The sequence below is a fragment of the Dipteris shenzhenensis genome, chromosome 11 (assembly GCF_047967505.1).
Source record: "Dipteris shenzhenensis isolate YYH24624 ecotype China chromosome 11, Dip_SZ_1.0, whole genome shotgun sequence".
NCBI lineage: Eukaryota > Viridiplantae > Streptophyta > Polypodiopsida > Gleicheniales > Dipteridaceae > Dipteris > Dipteris shenzhenensis.
Window position 1 is genome coordinate 1712541 of NC_141606.1, and position 18615 is coordinate 1731155.

At 43.1% G+C, this 18615-nt stretch overlaps 1 protein-coding gene across 1 annotated transcript; it reads right to left on the reverse strand.

Annotated features, from left to right (window-relative positions):
• Positions 1-10272: 10272 nt before the first annotated feature.
• On the reverse strand, positions 10273-12688 carry LOC147896467 (putative xyloglucan 6-xylosyltransferase 5). The gene has a single exon (XM_087381316.1). It carries the CDS (start codon positions 11874-11876, stop codon positions 10521-10523), a length of 1356 nt encoding a protein of 451 aa, XP_087237442.1. The 5' UTR covers positions 11877-12688; the 3' UTR covers positions 10273-10520.
• Positions 12689-18615: the final 5927 nt, after the last annotated feature.

The following is an 18615-nucleotide window of genomic DNA, read 5'->3' on the forward strand; positions in this document are numbered from 1 at the left end:
ACCTCTAAGAATGTATTGCTAATGAAACTAGGAAGTGAAGGAAGAAAGTATGTGTCACGTGTCTTATGTCTTTGGCTCGAGTGACTTGAGCTTTGTATGGGCTTGTCTAGAATCCCATTTGGAGTCGTAGAGTCTTTGAAAGATGTCTGAAATCTGTTGTTGACGTCCTTTGCTCTTTGCAAGGACATGCTCCTTGGTCTCCACCTTGTGTGTATCACGGAGGGTGCAGGGCCTTAGGTCTTTGTGGTGTAATGTGGCTGCAATCTTGTGACTAACTTTGATTTGGAATCCATGACACCTCAACTTGGATTTGGAATCTATGAGATGAGGTCTTGGTTGGCCTATAGTGATCTGTACTACGTGGGAGAGATGGACCTGTAAGTATCCTAGATGCCTGCATGAAGCCATCCTCGCTTGGGATGGAGGAAATGCTTCTTGTCTTGGTCCCATGTGGCTACGTGGGAGACGTCACGTGTACTTACCATAGGCCATCTTTGAGATCTGAAGAGGTCTTACCTAGGTTAACCTTCATGTCTTGGCTCTCACAAAAAGCTTGCAACGTTGTCAAATGCATCCGGAGCCCCTCTATTGTATCTAAGATCAGCACCACATTTTTGCATAGAGTAGGGTAGATATGAGAGTCAATCCTTAACCTCTTAGCTCATCAATGTAGAGGTCAAAAGAGGGTGGGGGAGAGGGCATCCTTGTTGAATGCCACTACTTTGTGGACTTTTGGAAGCCCTTCAACTCGATCCAACAAGCTTGCATGATTTCAAGCCTTGGATATTACAAATGACATAAAGAGGAAGTCATGGCTTTGTACAAGTGAGTTATAGGTAGAGTACACATCACACAAGGTTTATTAGAGGAGATGAGCAACATTGTTAGTAGTATACTATGTGATGTTGATGATGGGGCTCCTTTATTATGGTTCTAAAGGGGAAGATACGATCTAGTGTGAATCGATCTTATCCAAAACATGCTTGTCCAACCACTACACGCCTTCGCTCTCAACATGCTAACTACCACTCATAAATATGTATCTCCAAAGATGACCTATAAACCTCGGCCATCAAACAACCAACCATAATGCTTCAGTAGTTACTTGCATCCAAGGAATCCCATGCTTTGTATTCCCTACTAGTTCTACCTGAAGGTACTTGTGGTCCTTGTCTTTGCCATTTTGAAGCTTCATGAAGGGCATGGACGTGGTAGGACAAGAGATGTTCTATATGTCAGTTATGGGTTTGTTAGGGATGTCTTAAAGTGTGTTTGCGTAAGCTTCCCAAAGACTAGTGTCCTTGTTAGGACATGGTGACCTATCTAGAAGCTTCGTCAAAATTCTTTGGAACTATTATTGTACAGAAGACGAGTTCTTGATCATGGTGGGCTAGAAACCGTTTCTTTCGTCACACCAGGCATCGATTGGGCCAACATTGCCCATATTTTGCCCCTTGGGTAGCTTTCTTTTATTTTTTGATTGTGTACGGGAAGGATTGCTGTGATCTGGACATAATTAATGAGAAAGCTCTTACTATCCATGCATTCTCAATGTGGATTTGGTCCACCCTAAAATTCTCATGGATATATTTCTTAGCCATCTCCAAAGGGCTTATTGCATCTTCTCTAAAACCTACCATTTTAAGATTAAGGGCTTTATTTTCCCACTTTCTCTCTTCGTTTAACTCTCTTGGATGAATTTGTGAGGCTTGTATCATTCTACTACACTGTCCATAATTGAGCATACTTGGCGTGAGCTTTTTGTTTGCCACAAATTTTGCCTCTATCTTCTTGGAGTCTTTCAAGATTTATCCATGAGTATCTTTCATCCTTTTAGGCTCATCAAGGCTTCATTTTCATATTTGAGGACTCCCAAGGCATTAGAATTTATCCAATGAGTAAATCCAATTCAAAGGTCTTGCATCTCTAGTTCCAAAGCCTTAATATGTGAGGCATATTCATCCCTTGACTTGTTCATGGCACCTTTTAAGGAATTCCTACATATCCAATTGAGTGTCCGTCCTCTCCATGCATAAGGAAGCGCACTCCTTCATTTTGGTAATAAACTCTCTAGTGTTTTTTGCTAAAGCATCTACCACTGGTAGGCTTATGAGAAATTGACAGTTTTGTCAACTTTTGTAGTCGTCTATTAATGAAATTTCGTTCCCACCTATACTAATGTTAGATTTTCTTTTTGATGTGGGCTATCGAAGCATGCTGGCTAGAAAAGCCCTTAACTGAGAGTATATTTTACTCTCTAGAGGGTTCATAAGAGGGATGAGAAGGGGTCTTTATGGATGAGGAGGGGCAATGTGATGGGAAAGGCTAGGTTTGTAGAAGAGGCTAGGTTTAAAGGGGGGGTTCGACAAAGAGATTGATTTCAAGTGAGAAGGCAGGCATGTTGCTCGACAGTTACTAACGAACCTAGAGTTAACCTAACTAACCTAGGTTAAAGCTAACCTAACCTAAGTTAAAACTAACCTAAGTCCGCACAACAAGAAGAGGCCGGCTTAACTGACACACCCAAGTGTCCTTGGTTTGAATCCTTTACCTTCTCAAGCAAGTAGGAACGCAATGATTTCAGAGAAGTATCGATGGACAGGGTTGAAATGCACAATCGGCCCTCAACGGTAGGCAGAATCAAGAGGTGAGGAAGGCCTCCGATTGGAGCAGGACAAGGTCAAGGGGATGGAGTTACCGGTATGGAGCCGAAAGAGATGAAGGTGAAATTGGAGCATCCAATAGAGAGGACTGCATCCAAGCGAGGGATGATGTATTACAAAAGTCCGTCATAGTCCCCTTCAACAAGCATAGTTCTGGTGCACCAGATCCTAAGAATACAGTAGGTTTTATTGGGCACTGCTCCATTGATCCAAGAATAGAGGGCGGCTCATGTTTATACTTGAGCTCGACAAATTGGTGAACCTGGTATGAAGCCTAAGAAACTTGTAGAGAGGATATTCAATTTTAGACTATCAAGAGGCTAAAAACTAAGGCAAGCAAGAAAGCAAACAACACTTCGGATCTTTTGAGGCACTTGTTGCATTCTGCCAAGGGAATCTCATTCAAGTGAGGAAATTGAGGCAAAAAAAAGAACTACATACTTTGTTGACTTCTGGGCACGAATGTTCATACCGCTTTGGCAACGCTCTTTAGTGGATGATAGCAATGATCACGACATGAGAGCTCATGCAAGAGAGTAGTGGAGAAATTGCTATGCTAGTGCATGAAGCAATTAAAGCGCATCAGCACCAAATTAATCTCAGAGATCATGCAGTGGCTAGAGTTGAGTAACAAGGGCTAGCACATAAGCGTAACAAGGGCCTTGAAGAGATGAAGGCCAGCATGGCATAGCCTTGGCATGTGAAGCTTTGGAGAGCCTCGTGACTATTGTATGCTTTGCTCTCACAAGCTTAAAAGATCGACTTACTATAGTGTTCAAACTCCCATTTCTCGAGGTTGGTGAGACACGTAACACTGGCTAAGTGGAAAGAGAATATTACGTGCTCTACTTCGGACTTTCTCTAATGATAGTTGTCTTTTTGTGCTGTCCATAGTCTACTGAACGATCTGAGAATGTTTGAAGCATTCCGCTCAAGGACACATGCAAATCCTCTCAGGCTCACATTGGCAAGTTTTTGAGATATTGTCTTCAAGATTCAAGAAATTTCCAACAAACGACAAGAATTTGAATTTTTCCTCACGCTGCTCGTAGTGACTTTATTGGTGTTCGACTACGATTATGACTATTGACATCCAAGTAATATGTCAATTTCTCATCCATTCGTGACATTTATCCTTGGCGCTAATATTCTCGACGCTTATATTCTCGACGTTATCTCGACACCCAAGGACGGGCCCGTTTTCTCGAATTCTAACTTTTTGAGAAAGGAAGCGCATCGCCTCCCCACCCACACAATGTGTGGTTATAATAATTATATATTATATATTGTCATATATGTATTTTTAATTACTTGTCCATTCAAAATTGCTTGTTTTCAATTTGAATTCTTAGAACATTCCTCTTGTTTATTGAATGTTATCAATGCGAGGGAGCATGAAAATCCAAGATGGATGCAAGGTTGAAGGATAAGGACACCTTTATTCATATGGTTATAGTCCATGTGACAATATTGTATACACTGCAACGAGGATCAATTATTGTATCACCTTATTCATGTATTTGTTGGGCTCCAGCTTCCAAAATATGGATATCACAAAATCAATAATAAATCACCACCCCTGATATTTGCAGGGAGGATTACGTCCTAACGGACCCCTGTGTCGCATCTCATGTCCATTTTACTCATTCGCTTTTTTCCTTTAAATTTTGATAAAATACTAGGATCCATCTTCAACTGTGAGTTAGTAGTTACGTACTCCACGATGGAAAGGCTGCCTACCACAAATCTAGTTCTTTGCTATCATATAGATGTTGACAATAAGGACTCCTTTACATTGTCCATCTTTAATACTGCCCATTATACATTGGCTTCCAAATTTGTAATACCTATGCAACCTCATTAGAGCAAAACCAGTGTTACTGGGTGGGTGAAGCTTTCAATACACTTGGGCCCTGCGTATTCCAGATCCAGCTGTTACTCTGTCCCACATGTGAAGGAGTAGGTAAGGGACACGAGGAGTCCTTTCCTGAGAGGAAATCGGGAGGATTCCGACAACCGGTCAAAGGTCGAGAGTCGAATTCCGATCGGTTTTCGATCGGGAAAGGGTGACACGTGTCCCTTTTCGACTGTCAATCATCGCTGACGTGGTGCAGATGTGGCACCTCCATGTTGACATGGAGTTCTTGATTTGATGTGGCTATGTGTTCTCACAATGACATGGCACGTTTTGTGTTGACATGTGTGTGTGTTTCGTTGGGGGTTTTGCTTCGTTTGTCTGTTTCCTTGCAGTTCGGAGAGCTCATTTTCGGAGGCTTCGTTCGTCCGTTTCGCTTGCAGTTTGGAGACTCTGAGGCTCATTTCGTTGAGGTTGTGATGTTTTTCGGTGAGGTTGTGCTTTGATCTAGGTGCTTTTGGGGAGTGTGGGGATGGATGGGTTTGAAGGTCCGTCTTTCGCTTTGGGGGTTTCGCAGGAGTGCGAGGTGATTACTGGGGGTGAGGCTCGAGCTGTTGCTGGAGCTAGTGGTGAGGGTAGCGTTGTTGTTCCTTCGTTGATCTTTGATCCTAGTGGTTCTGTCGATGGGAAGCATAAGCGACGGTCTTCCATGGGTTCTGCGATGGGGAGTGTTGTTTCTGGGCCTGATACGTCTAGTGGTCGTCGTCCGAGCAAACTGGGGCGGGTATCTAGTTTGTCTGGTTTGGGTAGGGATGTTCCTTTCTTGGATATAGATGTTGTGGAGCTAGCTCGACTGTCTGAGAGCGTGCATGAGCATTCAGCGGAGAAGGATCAATGGCACGCAATCGTTTTGATGCATGGAGGAAGTTTTTGGGTTTAGATGTGTTTGTGAAGCTTGAGGATTTGGATTTTCGTGAATTGAATTCGATACTGGAGAAGTTCTTTGTGCAAGTTTTAAAGATGAATAGTGAATTATTTCATGCTGAGCCGATGGCAATGTTTCGCGCCTTTGGTCGTATTATTGCGCGCAAGCAGAAGCTTTGTATCGCTAAAACCGGTGTTGATGAGATTCCTTTTGACATCACGAAGAATGCTATTTTCAATGGCGCGCATCGTTACATTGAGTTGGCTATGAATAGATTTGTTCGCGAAGGGGCTTGTAAACCGAGAAAGAAAGTCAATGTCGTTCCCTTTGCGAGTGAAGTATCTGCTCGGCGACATCGATTACAATGTTTTTCATCCTCGAGGGCTTCAACGAGGATTTGTGTATTATTGTTTGGCTCGATTTTCTATCAAAGGGGGGAAAGAGCTCTATGATGTTCTTTGTGGGGATTTTATTCGTGGGAGCGATCGGACAATGATGGTCTATTGGGTTGCCTAGAAATTTCAGTAACCGTAGCTTGCGTGCAACTCTGGCGACAAGGTTGGGTTTGTGCGGAGTTCCTTCTGATGTTGCCATGATAGAAGTGAGGCTGTTAAGGTAGATACAGCGTTGGAATTCGCTGCTAACCCGTATGATGATCAAGGAGGTTTGAGGGAATATCATGATGTTTTGAAAAGAATTTGCAGCTTTATTCTAGAAAAGTTGATCGTGTTTTTTCTAGGGAATCTGACATTGGAGGAGCTATCGGTGGTGCTCTTTGCGAAACTGCGGTTGGAGATGGTAGTGGTGCGGATCCTTCTGATAATTCTCTGCCTTATGGGATATCTGCTTCGGATGCTGGCGTTGTTACTCAGGCTGTTGAAAATGGTTCTGATTTCCCAAATTCTGCTGCTGTGCCGTCTGGTGGTGGCGAAGCTACTGGTGTTTCTGCTACTATGGCGTGTTGACGGAACAGTAAAACAAAGTCGGGCGAGGGCAATAACACGGAGCTACCACTCGTCATCTATGCCGACACCCAGCAATCTTTGTGCAAGCAAATGCAGAACCTTAGAAATGGGCTTACCTTCAGATGACTAAAATGTATCCAATCTTACGAATCAGGTGTTTTAATAAGAAGAAAGAAAGAAGAACAAGAGAAGGACATCAAATAAAGCAAGTACGCAAAGCTGCGCTTATGTTCATCATCAATACCCAAGAAACAGCTGCAGTCCCGGTTTTAAAAGGAATCCAAAATCTCTTGCTCAACCCAAAAAACAAACAACAATAATGGAGAAAGACGACAAAGAAACAGAATGTGGATTAGAAATATTAAAACAAAAGGAACACCAGCGCAAACAGAAGGGAACAAAGAAACACAGCGGAAACACAAGGTAACAGGGAGGGGGGGATATTTCAGAGTAAAACTCTACCTAAGGCCAGATGAGTGAAAATCTAGAGACTAGAACACATAACAGCCCTACCCTCTCCCACTACCCCTTGTCTTTCTCTAAACCCTTGACCAGCGCAAACAGAAAGGAACAAAGAAACACAACGGAAACACAAGGAAACAGGGAGAGGGGGTAAAACTCTACCTAGGACCAGGTGAGTGAAAATCTAAAGACTAGAACACATAAGAGCCCTACCCTCTCCCACTATCCCCTACCTTTCTCTAAACCCTTGACCCTCTCACCTTCACTGGTCATGGTAGACTAATTAACTACGATTTAGGAGTCCTACACAGACTCAGGAAAGTGTAAATTAGGTTCAGTGGAAACTGATCCCTAGGTTTGTTCTAAAAGGAAAGAAGAATGTTATTCACGTTTGCGATTTTGTTTCATCTAGAACCATTGCACAATCATCAGCAGTAAATCAACTATTAGAGCGAAAAGAAAGGGCATCTTGTTAGAGAGGCAAGACCTAGAATCCCTGCAACAGAATTGAAAAAACATTCTGAGAGTTGAAAAGACAGGCAACAAACATACTTTTCACCATGTAAAGCTTTGACTGACATATTTTGCACAAGCCCACCCCCAGGTCAGAGATTGTTGCGTCCAACCAAATTTAGACGACTGTGACATGGTTTCCATACAAGAGCCTGCTGCATGTCCTGTTTTGGGATGGTATTGACGCACACTGTCCTTCAGCAAGGGTAAAGTCACCGTGATAATGCCTGCACTGGATCATTGGCAGCTGGGTTCAGTCACCATTAACAAAAGCCAGATCACATTGTGCTGGAATGAATCTATGTGACTTTGGCTGCTAGTGAGAGTGACATCCGACATATTAACTGTCTGCCAGCCCCTTGGCCGGCAGCATGTGCTCCCTCTCTTTCTCTAATCAGCAGTCACATTGCCTTTGCTGCGATATTCCCCCCAGATATATTTTCTTCTTGGGATTTGAGGCGTCTAAATTTCTGTTTCTGTCCTCTCTCTCTCTCTCTTTTTGCTGAGATGCTTATAGAGCTCCATCTCTTTCTTTCTCTCTTTCTCTAATCAGCAGTCACGTTGCCTTTGCTGCGATATTCCCCCCAGCTATATTTTCTTTTTGGGATTTGAGGCATCTAAATTTCTGTTTCTGTCCTCTCTCTCTCTCTCTTTATGCTGAGACGCTTATAGCGCTCCATCTCATTCTCTCTTCTCTAATCAGCAGTCACGTTGCCTTAATCCCCCCAGCTATATTTTCTTTTTGGGATTTGAGGCATCGAAATTTCTCTCTCTCTCTCTCTCTCTCTCTCTCTCTCTCAGATGGTTATAGCCTCCCCTCCCCATTTTATGGTCGTCTCCTTGTTGCTATCTCTTGTTGAGTGCCCTGAGTAATGTCGTTAACTATCTTTCATATCAGATAGTCACTCACATGGTGCTATAAAGTCAAAGCTTTAACGATACTCACTCACAAGGTTCAAAAAACCATTAACTCCATCATGCATAGCAGGGACTAGCTACTATGACATCCCCACCAATGTCACCAACAGTGTAGACCATAGTATGCTCTCACACCGCATCCACATACCCACACATACTTGAGCATCCATTTATACAAGGCCAGCACTCAGACTCAGATGTGACAAAGGCTAGCACTAAATGCGAAGAATAATAAAAAAAGTAGTCCACATTATTCATGCAAGCTTCAACTGCTTGTGAAGACAATAATTATTTCATTTTAGCCTCTAAGCAAAAAACACTTTGAAAATGGCCTGAATTGGTTCATGCCATACCCTTCGCATGCCACCCATCACCTCCAACACTACGTGCAGGCAAGTCGTGCAGCAGTTGGGCATACATGCTTGTCCACCTCTTGCATGTCGAATCCACAGGACCAACTCCACAATTGAAGTGAACATCCTGCATGCCACACATGGACCACACATGGACAGGATCTGCAATTTTGCTCCCTGGAACACTGAGGTGCTGAAACTGGAAAATGTAGAATCTGCAGGGAGCAGGCTATATAGCTCTCCACCTAGCCAACACTGCTTCAGGGATCTATCTGTTTTACATACATACACACATACATACAAAACTAAACTAAACTAGACAGGTCCCTAAGAGCAGATGACCTCTAAAAATAGAACTAAAAAGATAAGACTTCTTCAAGGATTCCTGGGCAGTGAGCTCGGATCCTGAGTGGCAGGCTGCATTATGCATAGCAGCAAGCACCTTTCTTTTGGTGAGCGCCTCATGGATAGCTGGTCTGTAGTGGTTTTCTCAAAAAGTTTCTAAGTGATGGTTCTTTTCTCTTTTCTTTTTTCTTTTGGGGAGAAGGGGGGGAGGGGGGGGGGGGGGGGGTGCAGCAGGCTGTCACTGTGACCAACATGTGAACATCCTCTCCTGCCATGTACATTGCCGAATTATGAAAATTATAGGGCTTGCTTAAGAACAAGTCCCCATGACCAATGTCCAACATACTTCAAATACTGCCGACTGGAGATTCGGAAAGGGAAAGACAATTATAATCCTCCTAGCCTACAATGTAGAGAACACAACTTTAAAATTGGCCATTCGGAGATATCATAAACGCTTTTTACTGGGGAACCTAAACCTGCAAAGTGTTGACTCCCGACACCCTTTCAAGAGAGGTTTGCTACGACAACCGGCAAAACTCGAATCACAATGGCCACTGTCCATAATATTCTGACCCTATCACGACTGGTACTGCCTTCACTCCAGGCTAGCATGGGCTGCCAGTCAAGCCTGACAATAACCAGTGCCAGCTACGTATTATGCCTCAGCCTTTAGTCCAACGTTCCACGCTTCCCATTCATTTCTACGACATACATCGAGAAACACGTTAACTTACCTTAATTGATCTCACACACGAGATCTGCCAGAAGCCGAGCTCGGGTGTTTGTTCAAAAGAAAATGCATTATTATTATAGATGAAGTAGAGCGAAAGCAAACAAATCTCAAGCATTTGAAGTACAAAGAAGCCGTAGAGTTAAGTGCATCCTACCCGGGCAAGATAAAGATAATGCTAGCGCACATTTATACGCTGTTATGACAAGCAGCATACTTCAGAACTTCTCACAAGCAATGCCTCCACTTGACGTACTCACTATACATAGACGTAGCTAGAGCTTTTCTCCTAAGTGTCTTCACATGGTGTCTTCACATGGTACCTTTTCTCCTAAGTGTCTTCACATGGTAAGCACAGATCGCATGAGCACGTTTCAGTTTATCTCCACAACCGCTCTGAATGAGATAAAGGTCGGCACAACTTCATTCCTTATAAGATTTCCATACTAGTGTGACATGCTTCAAATCCAAGATGAAGATGCTCACATCCTTCAAGCCTAGTGTACTTACAAGGACGAGGATCATTGTCATAATTCAAGATGAAGATTCCCGCACTTGGAAGCGCCTCATTTGAAAAGAATAAAACTACTTACAAGAGAACACATAAGCCAAAGTAAAAAGAGAGGGGGGGGGAAGAAAGCATGGGCAAAACAAAAAATGCCTTCCCAGAAGCGGTGTTGCCTCTTCTGCTATTGTTCTTTTCATCGTTCTCTCATCAGAGAGCGCATAGGAGCTACGGCAAACTTCCATAAAAGCCCATGACCCAGATCATGCGAAGAAAGCCTTCATTAGAGATTGAGTGGACTCTTGAGGTTGAGCTCACTATGATCGAAGGAAGGGTGCAGCAGATTGAGATCATCCTGGAAATCAAGGGGGTGAGAGGTATCATTCCTGGTTCTTTTAACCTTAGGGGTAGCTAAGCTCCGATGCTGGAAGCCGTACATCTGCAAGATCTGATTGTCCCCGAAGTTGAAAGACCTTTCCATCTGCTTCAAGCACCGTTCGACAGAGTAATCACCATAGCTGCCGCATGGTTTACATCCCACAAAATGGGTCACAAACGGCCATCTCTCATCCCCATATCCGGGGTGATGCTTCTCTATCATTTCCTCAAAATTCTCCACCACAATTACCCAGTAGCCATGCAGGTAGTACGAGTTCTCGAGATACACCTTGTTCCCCCAGACATCTTTTTGGGTGATCAGAATATAGATGAGCGCGGACTGATCGTCTGCTTCGAACGCTGGCCTCCCTACAAGAGCCTCGGTCAGCACCTTTCCTGCTTCTTCCCTCACCTTTCCCTTAGGCCCCATAGGAGCCCATACCTCGAGTAAGTCCAAGGACCACTGGCAATTCCGAAGCAGGAAGCTGCCAGTGTTCAGTGCCACCCACGACTTTTTGTTGTACACCTCTTCCTCCCACCCATGAAGGATGAAATTGTAATCCTTGTACTTTTCCAGAGGTAACTCGAACACCATGTCAGTAAACATCGCATCGCTGTCCATCCACCAAATCCACTCTACCTCTGGATGGGCAAGCATAAGCTTCCGCAGAAGTGGCAGCTTGGACCAATAGCCAGCCATCTCAGCTTCCAGATGGGCCATGTTGTAGAAGATTTCGATGTTATGAAGGCGGCAGTAATCGATTTTGTTCTTGATGGACTTGAGAAGGTAATGATCTCCGACGGGATTGTCACATGGCTTGGGAGGAGAACCAGTCACAAGCAAGATCCTGGGTTTGCCGTTCGCCAACGTACTGAACTCGGGATTCTCTTGCAGCCAAGCCTTCCGTTGCTCGTCCCAGTCCGAGATCTTGGGCCCCAAGCTGTATGACTGGCCTGGAGCGATCTCAAAGTCAGGTTCCTCCTCCTCGGTCTCGGCGTCCTTATCAGGGACCTCCGACAGAACTCTGTTAAACTCCCTGGAGGTAGACGCATCTTGCATCAGGTCCTTGGTGTCTTGAGATGGCATCCTCCCCAAGCCAATGGTGCCCCGAAGCACGAGGATGGTAACAAAGCCACAGAGCAAGGTGATCTTCATGTTGTTGAGCGTCCTGTAGATTTGCTTACCCTTCAAAGCTCGTCCTGGGTTCCATGCACCGTTGACGCGCATCGTGGGAGCTCCTTTCTTGAGATTGTCCCTCATTGTGCAAGCGCTGCGCTCTTCTTGTGCTCTGAAAGAGCAACAGAAAATCAAGGGCTTGCGATGACAACACGCCTGCCACAGAGCCACAGATAGAGCCACAAAGCTGCTGTGCCTTTCTCACAAATCGTTGGTGGGTGCCTGGAGCTTACGCCAAACGGACAGCGTTGGGCTGGATTCCCAGTGCAGCAGCTAAAAGCAGCGCCTCGGGGGCCTGCATTCTCGCAGAGGGAGGCCACAGGCTGAGTGCCCACAAGGCTCGGCGAGGCTTGCGGGAAAGGAGAAATAGTTTTGCTTTCGTCGGCCAAGTCGGGGGCACTAGAGAGAGGAAGAAAGACCGACTTCTGATAGAGGTGAGCGAGGTAGCTGGGCAGGAAGGTAAGAGGATGGATGCCGACTTAGGAAAACGGTGATTGATCAGGAGATTTCACTGAGGATATGACTTCATATACCGAGGCTGTGGGGGACAGCGGGAAGGGACAACACCACTAGAGGTAGGAAGAGCAAGGAGGCTGCAACGAGTAGGTGCTTCAGAACAGAAAGGAGAGAAATGGAAGCACATGAGAGACGAGACAGGGACACATGCACAGCTACTTGACATGTGAAAAATCCTATTAAACGTAACGCAGTGGGTGCTTCCTAGGCTGGAGTGGTCTCCAGCTCACAGAAGAGATGAGGAAGAAGGGGAGAAGCAGAAGCACATGAGAATGCACTGCAAGCAATAGGGACAGATCCAGACTCCAAGCTGTGCAAGAGTAAAAAGTCGCAGTGTGCAACCAACAATCCCTAGAAACTGGCTTGCACACAAGAGATTCGAAGGAGCAAGAACATGGGGAGTGTAGAGAGATGTTGAGCAATCGTCTTGGTGTTACCTACCGACCTCAATGCGCTGGCTCTCTCTCTCATCGCACGCAACCTCTCTCCTTAGTGAGGGGCCGGCCGGCCGGCCGCATCCCAATGGCGCTGCCGACCATGCTTTTACTGAAAACGCGCCAATGCCTCGGCGGACGGAGCGTTGGAATTTGGCAAATACGTGCACACGGACGCATCAAACCTTTTACTTCGAATAAATTTCCTAATGACGTATTCACAGCCCACATATCCTTCTAAACCTCCTCACCAAATCCTTAATTGATGAAAATTAATCTTAATCAATTAACCTATGTCTCCCTGCCACTCTACATCTACCTACATCTACCTGCGTCTCCGTCTCCCCACCACTCTGCCATCCTCCACGTGTGCTCTCCATGTCAATACGCCTTGCTTCCTCATCAAGATCTGATTGCTCCATTCTCAAAGCATTCATCCGCCGCCTCCTCTCTATTGGGTTAATAAGAGCAAGCGAGCGAGCGGGGAGATCTCCCCTTGGAGAATGCAACATGGGAATGTTGCACAATGGGTTGCCACCACATCGCCACAGCCACCACAATTAATGCTTCAATCCGCCATAGCCAGCAACTCCGAATGAACCGCTTAACTTCACCATAGCAATTGCTCTGGGCAAGTACTCTCCACCTCCACTCTTCCCCCCCTGACCTCTGCCCTCCCAGCTACCTCCCCTCTATATAGTAGATTGCAGGGAATCCACAAGATTCTCAATTTTGCCACCGCCACGATTAATTTGCTCCATCTCTGCTTCTAAATTTTACCACCGCCATGAACTCGCGCCTTTTGCTTATGTTCACACTTTCTGCCATATTAATTAACCACACATTGGCCCACTGAAACAAATTAATTAATACCCTAAAATTCAATCTAGGGGTACCTATTGACACAACCCTTGTCAATCCTTGGTCCAACTTTCATTTCGGTAGTGTCTCAAGATTTAAAGAGAGAGTAGGTCCCCACGATGAGATTTATTCATGTATTAATTAGTCTCTGGGGGTGCAAGGCACAATTAACCTATGACATATGGAAATATCACAGTTTGTCATCGCAAAGCTTTTGGTTGCCTTTGTTTGGAAGCTTCTCGCTTCCTCTATCACCGCCTTCTCCTCTATAAACCTCCTTCAGTCCTTTTATCTTTCTTACCCTTCATCTCTCGTGCTTCCTCTCAACTTCTCTCTCTCTCTCTCTCTCTCTCTCTCTCTCTCATACACACACACACACACACAATGTGTATCTTTGAAGTAGATTGAAGCTAACATTGACAAACAACTTCATGTCTTTGCATGAAGCTATCCTAAACACACTTGAATTTTCTCCTTCCCACTACTCATCCCCATCATAATGTATGCAATGAAATGCATTGTGATATATATCACCACATACTATTGTAATGTGTGGCAAAAAGGTACCAATTGCTTGTAATCAACGGTCATATGCCATAATACAAGTCTTATAAAAAACCTTTAAAACCACATCTTTCTTGCAATTAGTTATATTCATTAAGCATAAGTCTCCTATGATGGTAAGTTGCAACAAGTCGTTCACAAGACTCTAGGGAACTTTGCTCTTACCACCCTAATCAAGCTTAAAGCTTATTCATTGTTGGCTCTTAGCACCCAATAAATTTGGGTTTAGGACACCTTATAAAAATAACATATTCAAGCCTCCGCCATGCCTCTTCCCCATGTGAAACTAGTTCAAATATATTCTTAATGCTTATAGATATTTTGCACACATTTCTTATGTATGCTAAGAAAGTTTATTAACTAAAGTCACCAATCTGTAACCTTTACATCTAGAAACTTGCACTTGATGTTATAATACTTAAAACTCCAACACTCAATTTCTATACCAAGAAATACAAATGCCTTTTTCATTCTATATCTTATATTTAGTAATCCAAGGAGAGAGATCTTAAGAGAATCTTATAACATGCACATGAAGCCCTTATGAAAGTCAATATAACTCCCCAAAATATGTGATCCTTACTTAAATGCAAATTGGATCAAGCCACATGGATCTGCAAGTTGCAAGGTACTTCAACACGTTACACACTGCCTTAGAAGAAGTTTTGTAATTAACACCCAAAGAGGGTGATTTTCTTGTGATATTAAAGTGCAATATTCTATGTAGTTAACACCCAAAGAGGACAATTTCCTTGTGATATTAAAGTCCAATGTTCTATGTAGCTAACAATAGTGTCTTCACCTGCATTCTACACTCCTTTTGTTGACATATTTGGAAGAATCACATTGATGTTGAGCGGCTAGCCAATGCCACATGGGCATCACTATTACCAAAAAATAAAGAGCTTTTGAGGATATAAAGGGAGGTGGGCCATTAGTTGAACTTGCTTGTCAAACTGTATGCCTTTCCTAGAAAAACTCCATTAAAAAAAAAAAAGTGGAGAGTATGCATATAAAGCACCATGGGTTTGTATACCTAGAAATTCCAAGTTGTGAAATCACAAATTTTTTAATTCCTTACAATTCTTTTATATAGCCATAGCATTGTCTTTACACAAGTATTGAACCCGTGCTTTGCACAGGCATAGATGCATGACCATCCTCAACAACTCCCCATCTGAAGGTGGCCACATCTTTGATTCTTAAATTGCTAATCAATTCACCTTGCATACTTGGATTGGATTTTGAAATTTTGGCTAAGTCTTAATCCATGGCTCTCAGTTCCATCTCCTCCTTTCATTCCATTAACCTTCCATCTCCTCCTTCCTCCCGAAGGTGACCTTCTATCTCCTCCATTCCATGGGCCTTCTATCTCCTCCTTGCCACAGTAAAGCTTCCTCTTATCTTTCCACCTCCTCCCCAAAGCCTGCCTCTTGTCTTTCCACCTCCTCCCCCCTCCAAGCCTCCATCTAAGAGCTCCTTCTTTGTGACACGTGGTAGGCTCTTCTCCTCCAAGTTGCCACGTGTCCTCTCCTTTTTTTTTGGGTGTCCGTGGTGGTTAATAGGTTAAAGATGTGTTCTATACTCCAATTACAATATTAAATTCAATAAAATAATATTAATAACTAACCACCAATGTAAGATTGGCCTCCTTATCACTAAAATCATTGAAAGGACAAAATTGTTTACAAACATGGAAACAAAGCCTCATTCATTGAATATTGGCATTGCAAGCTTGCTAAAGTACATGCCTTGCCAAAAAACACCTTGGTTAGAGACACCATTGAGAATGTGTAGTGGGTTTACATGCACTATTTTAGAGCCCAATGTTCTCTCTTCGATGCATTTGTTTACATTCCCTTTTAATTTTGCATTATCAATTGTAAAATCCTAGCATTCTTCAATACTAGTTTGTAGTATATACATAGCTTCCAAATGTTCATCGTTACCTTCGCTTATTACAAAAAATCTCCATGATGTAGCAAAAGGCTCCAAGATATTGCCTCTCCTCATCCTTTTTGGTTGGCAAATTATAAGACATGCATATTTTTACATTTTTTGTCCGTTAATCTCAAGCATGGTTATGATGAGCCATGGCCAACTTATTGAAGAAGAAATGTAATGTAGAGAGGTAAAAAAAGAAATGGGTTGGGGCTATGGGTGAACCCTAAAACCTACATGGCACAGTGCTCTCTCTCTCTCTCTCTCTCTCTCTCTCTTTGAAGCCTTATTCTTGCAATTATAGTTGATAGAATAGGACAATCTCAAGTAGATCAAAACAAGACAATCTCAAAAAACAGGATAGTCACAGTCACATCAAGGCATACAAAGATGATGGGAGATTACTCCTTTAAAATTGATGATTCCCATCACCAAACCTATAGAATAGAAATAACAAAAGGCTAGACGTATTGATAGAAATAATCATAGATTCACAAACAAAGAACATGGTGCTCAAACTTTGCTTAAGGACAATAACACGATCACAAGATAGAGTTGAAGAGGTGGAAGAGAAAGTGGAAAAGGGTTGCAAACAATTACAAGAGCGAACTCATAAAATAGAGAGGATGAAAAACAAAGTTCAAAATCTACAAGAAAACCCTCTAACTCCATTCCAAGGAAAAATCTCCATGTCTTCCCTTGAAGAACTACTATCCTTGAAAATAGATATCAAGCTCCATCAAATAAGAAAAGAGAAAGTATTAAATATTTGGATTGTGGGGCTCAAGGAAGAAGAAGGGGAAGACCTAGAAGCTACCTTGAAAAAATTCTTCAAAGAAGATACGTATATCGGAGAACTACAATCATGTGGAGCTTTTATAGTGGGGGAAATTGCCCAAAGACACCCAAAGAGATTGCTTATTAGGTTTAAGGAGCATTACCAAAGTCTTAAAGTACTTAAACACAAGAAAAACTTAAAAGGGGAAAAGATATGGGTCAATGAGGATCTAACAAAAGAGATATACCTCTCAAGAGAAATGGAACTTGACAAAGTAAAGGAAGCAAAAGACAATGGCATGATAACATACTTGAAAAATGGGAAAGCACATGGGAGAAAATAAAAAATCAAGAGAAGAGAAAGGTAATTGAATTCCTAAAAACAAATAGGGATGGAAGATTGTAAGGATATGGATATGGAATATATATGGCATTAACATACACAAAGTTTCAACACTGTCAAAAGAGCTAAATGAGGTAGACATTGCGCTTGAAACTTGGGAAAGCTAGGGTTATGAGATACCAAATATTGAAGGTCTCGTAAATCACTCCATAGGGAGGAAGATGATATCGAGGGGTAGCTATTGTACGTGGAGCCTGATCCTTTTTCAGAGGTTGTTTTTTGGTTGTGCTTTGGACCTAGGCATGTTTATACCCATTCCATGAAGGGGGGGTAAGGGGAGGCAACACCCCCCTAGGATGTCATCAAGGGGTTCCAAGGGGGGCCGATGACATGCCTTAGGTCCCCTTGGTGGGGGTTTGGGGGAAGTGTCCTCGAAGCCACAAATACATGAAAATTGGTGCATGAGTTGATTATGACTTGTGTGGTCAAAATTGTAAGGTAAGGGTGTGGCTTACAGAGCGAGAGAGTAGTAAATATACTGCTTGTATCTTGTATCTTCTCGCTTGCTGGATAAGAAAAAATGAAGGACTGGTTGTTTCTCCATGGGCGTAGCCCACATTGGGTGAACCACATATACTAGTGTCTCTCTTTCTCTTCTAGTATGTGCACTTTTTGTATAGTGTGTTCTATTCTCCCATTGTTGCTCTGTTATCGCATTGCTCCTAACAATAGCTTGTTACATGAGAGATGCCCTCTTGACACAAGTATCCATTGTCAAAGACGACCCTTTAAAGCAACATATATGGCTTCAAATAAATGCAAGGAATGAATAAAATTACTTGGTAGAATACTATTTTGCTTGCTCTCCCGCCCCCACCCCCCATCTACATGCCAAGAAATGGATCTCTCAAGTTCTCAAGGAAATAACCCATAAAGTATCCCTTAAAAGGACACCAAGGAGAGAATATCTACCAACATGACAAGGAGGAAAAAAAGGACTTTCCTAAAGAAGAAGTAGCAATGACTTTTTAAGAAGTGAAGTCTTTATCCAAAAGATTTTTGGAAGAACCTACACTCCAAAAGGCCAACTGAAATTAAAATGTATTGGGAGAGCCTGATTGCACACATCAAAAAGAGACCAATGATGGAGCAACTTGTAATTGGAAGACCTAAAATAGCCCTCTACAAGAGAATCAAAGAAGTATCAAAGTGGTGAGAGTGCTCTCAACGGAAGCAAGAACGGAAGAAGGAGGGAGAGAGACAGAGAGCCACACAATTTTTTGGTGGGTGCAGAACCACCCTAATCTTCTTTTTCATTCATTTATATATGTGTTTGAGTATTGTACATAACTGGGGTTAAGGCACAGTGACCTTTAACCCCCACAAC

Coding starts and splice junctions, on each gene's coding strand:
- LOC147896467 (XM_087381316.1), bottom strand. CDS start 11,876: ATGAGGGACAATCTCAAGAAAGGAGCTCCCACGATGCGCGTCAACGGT.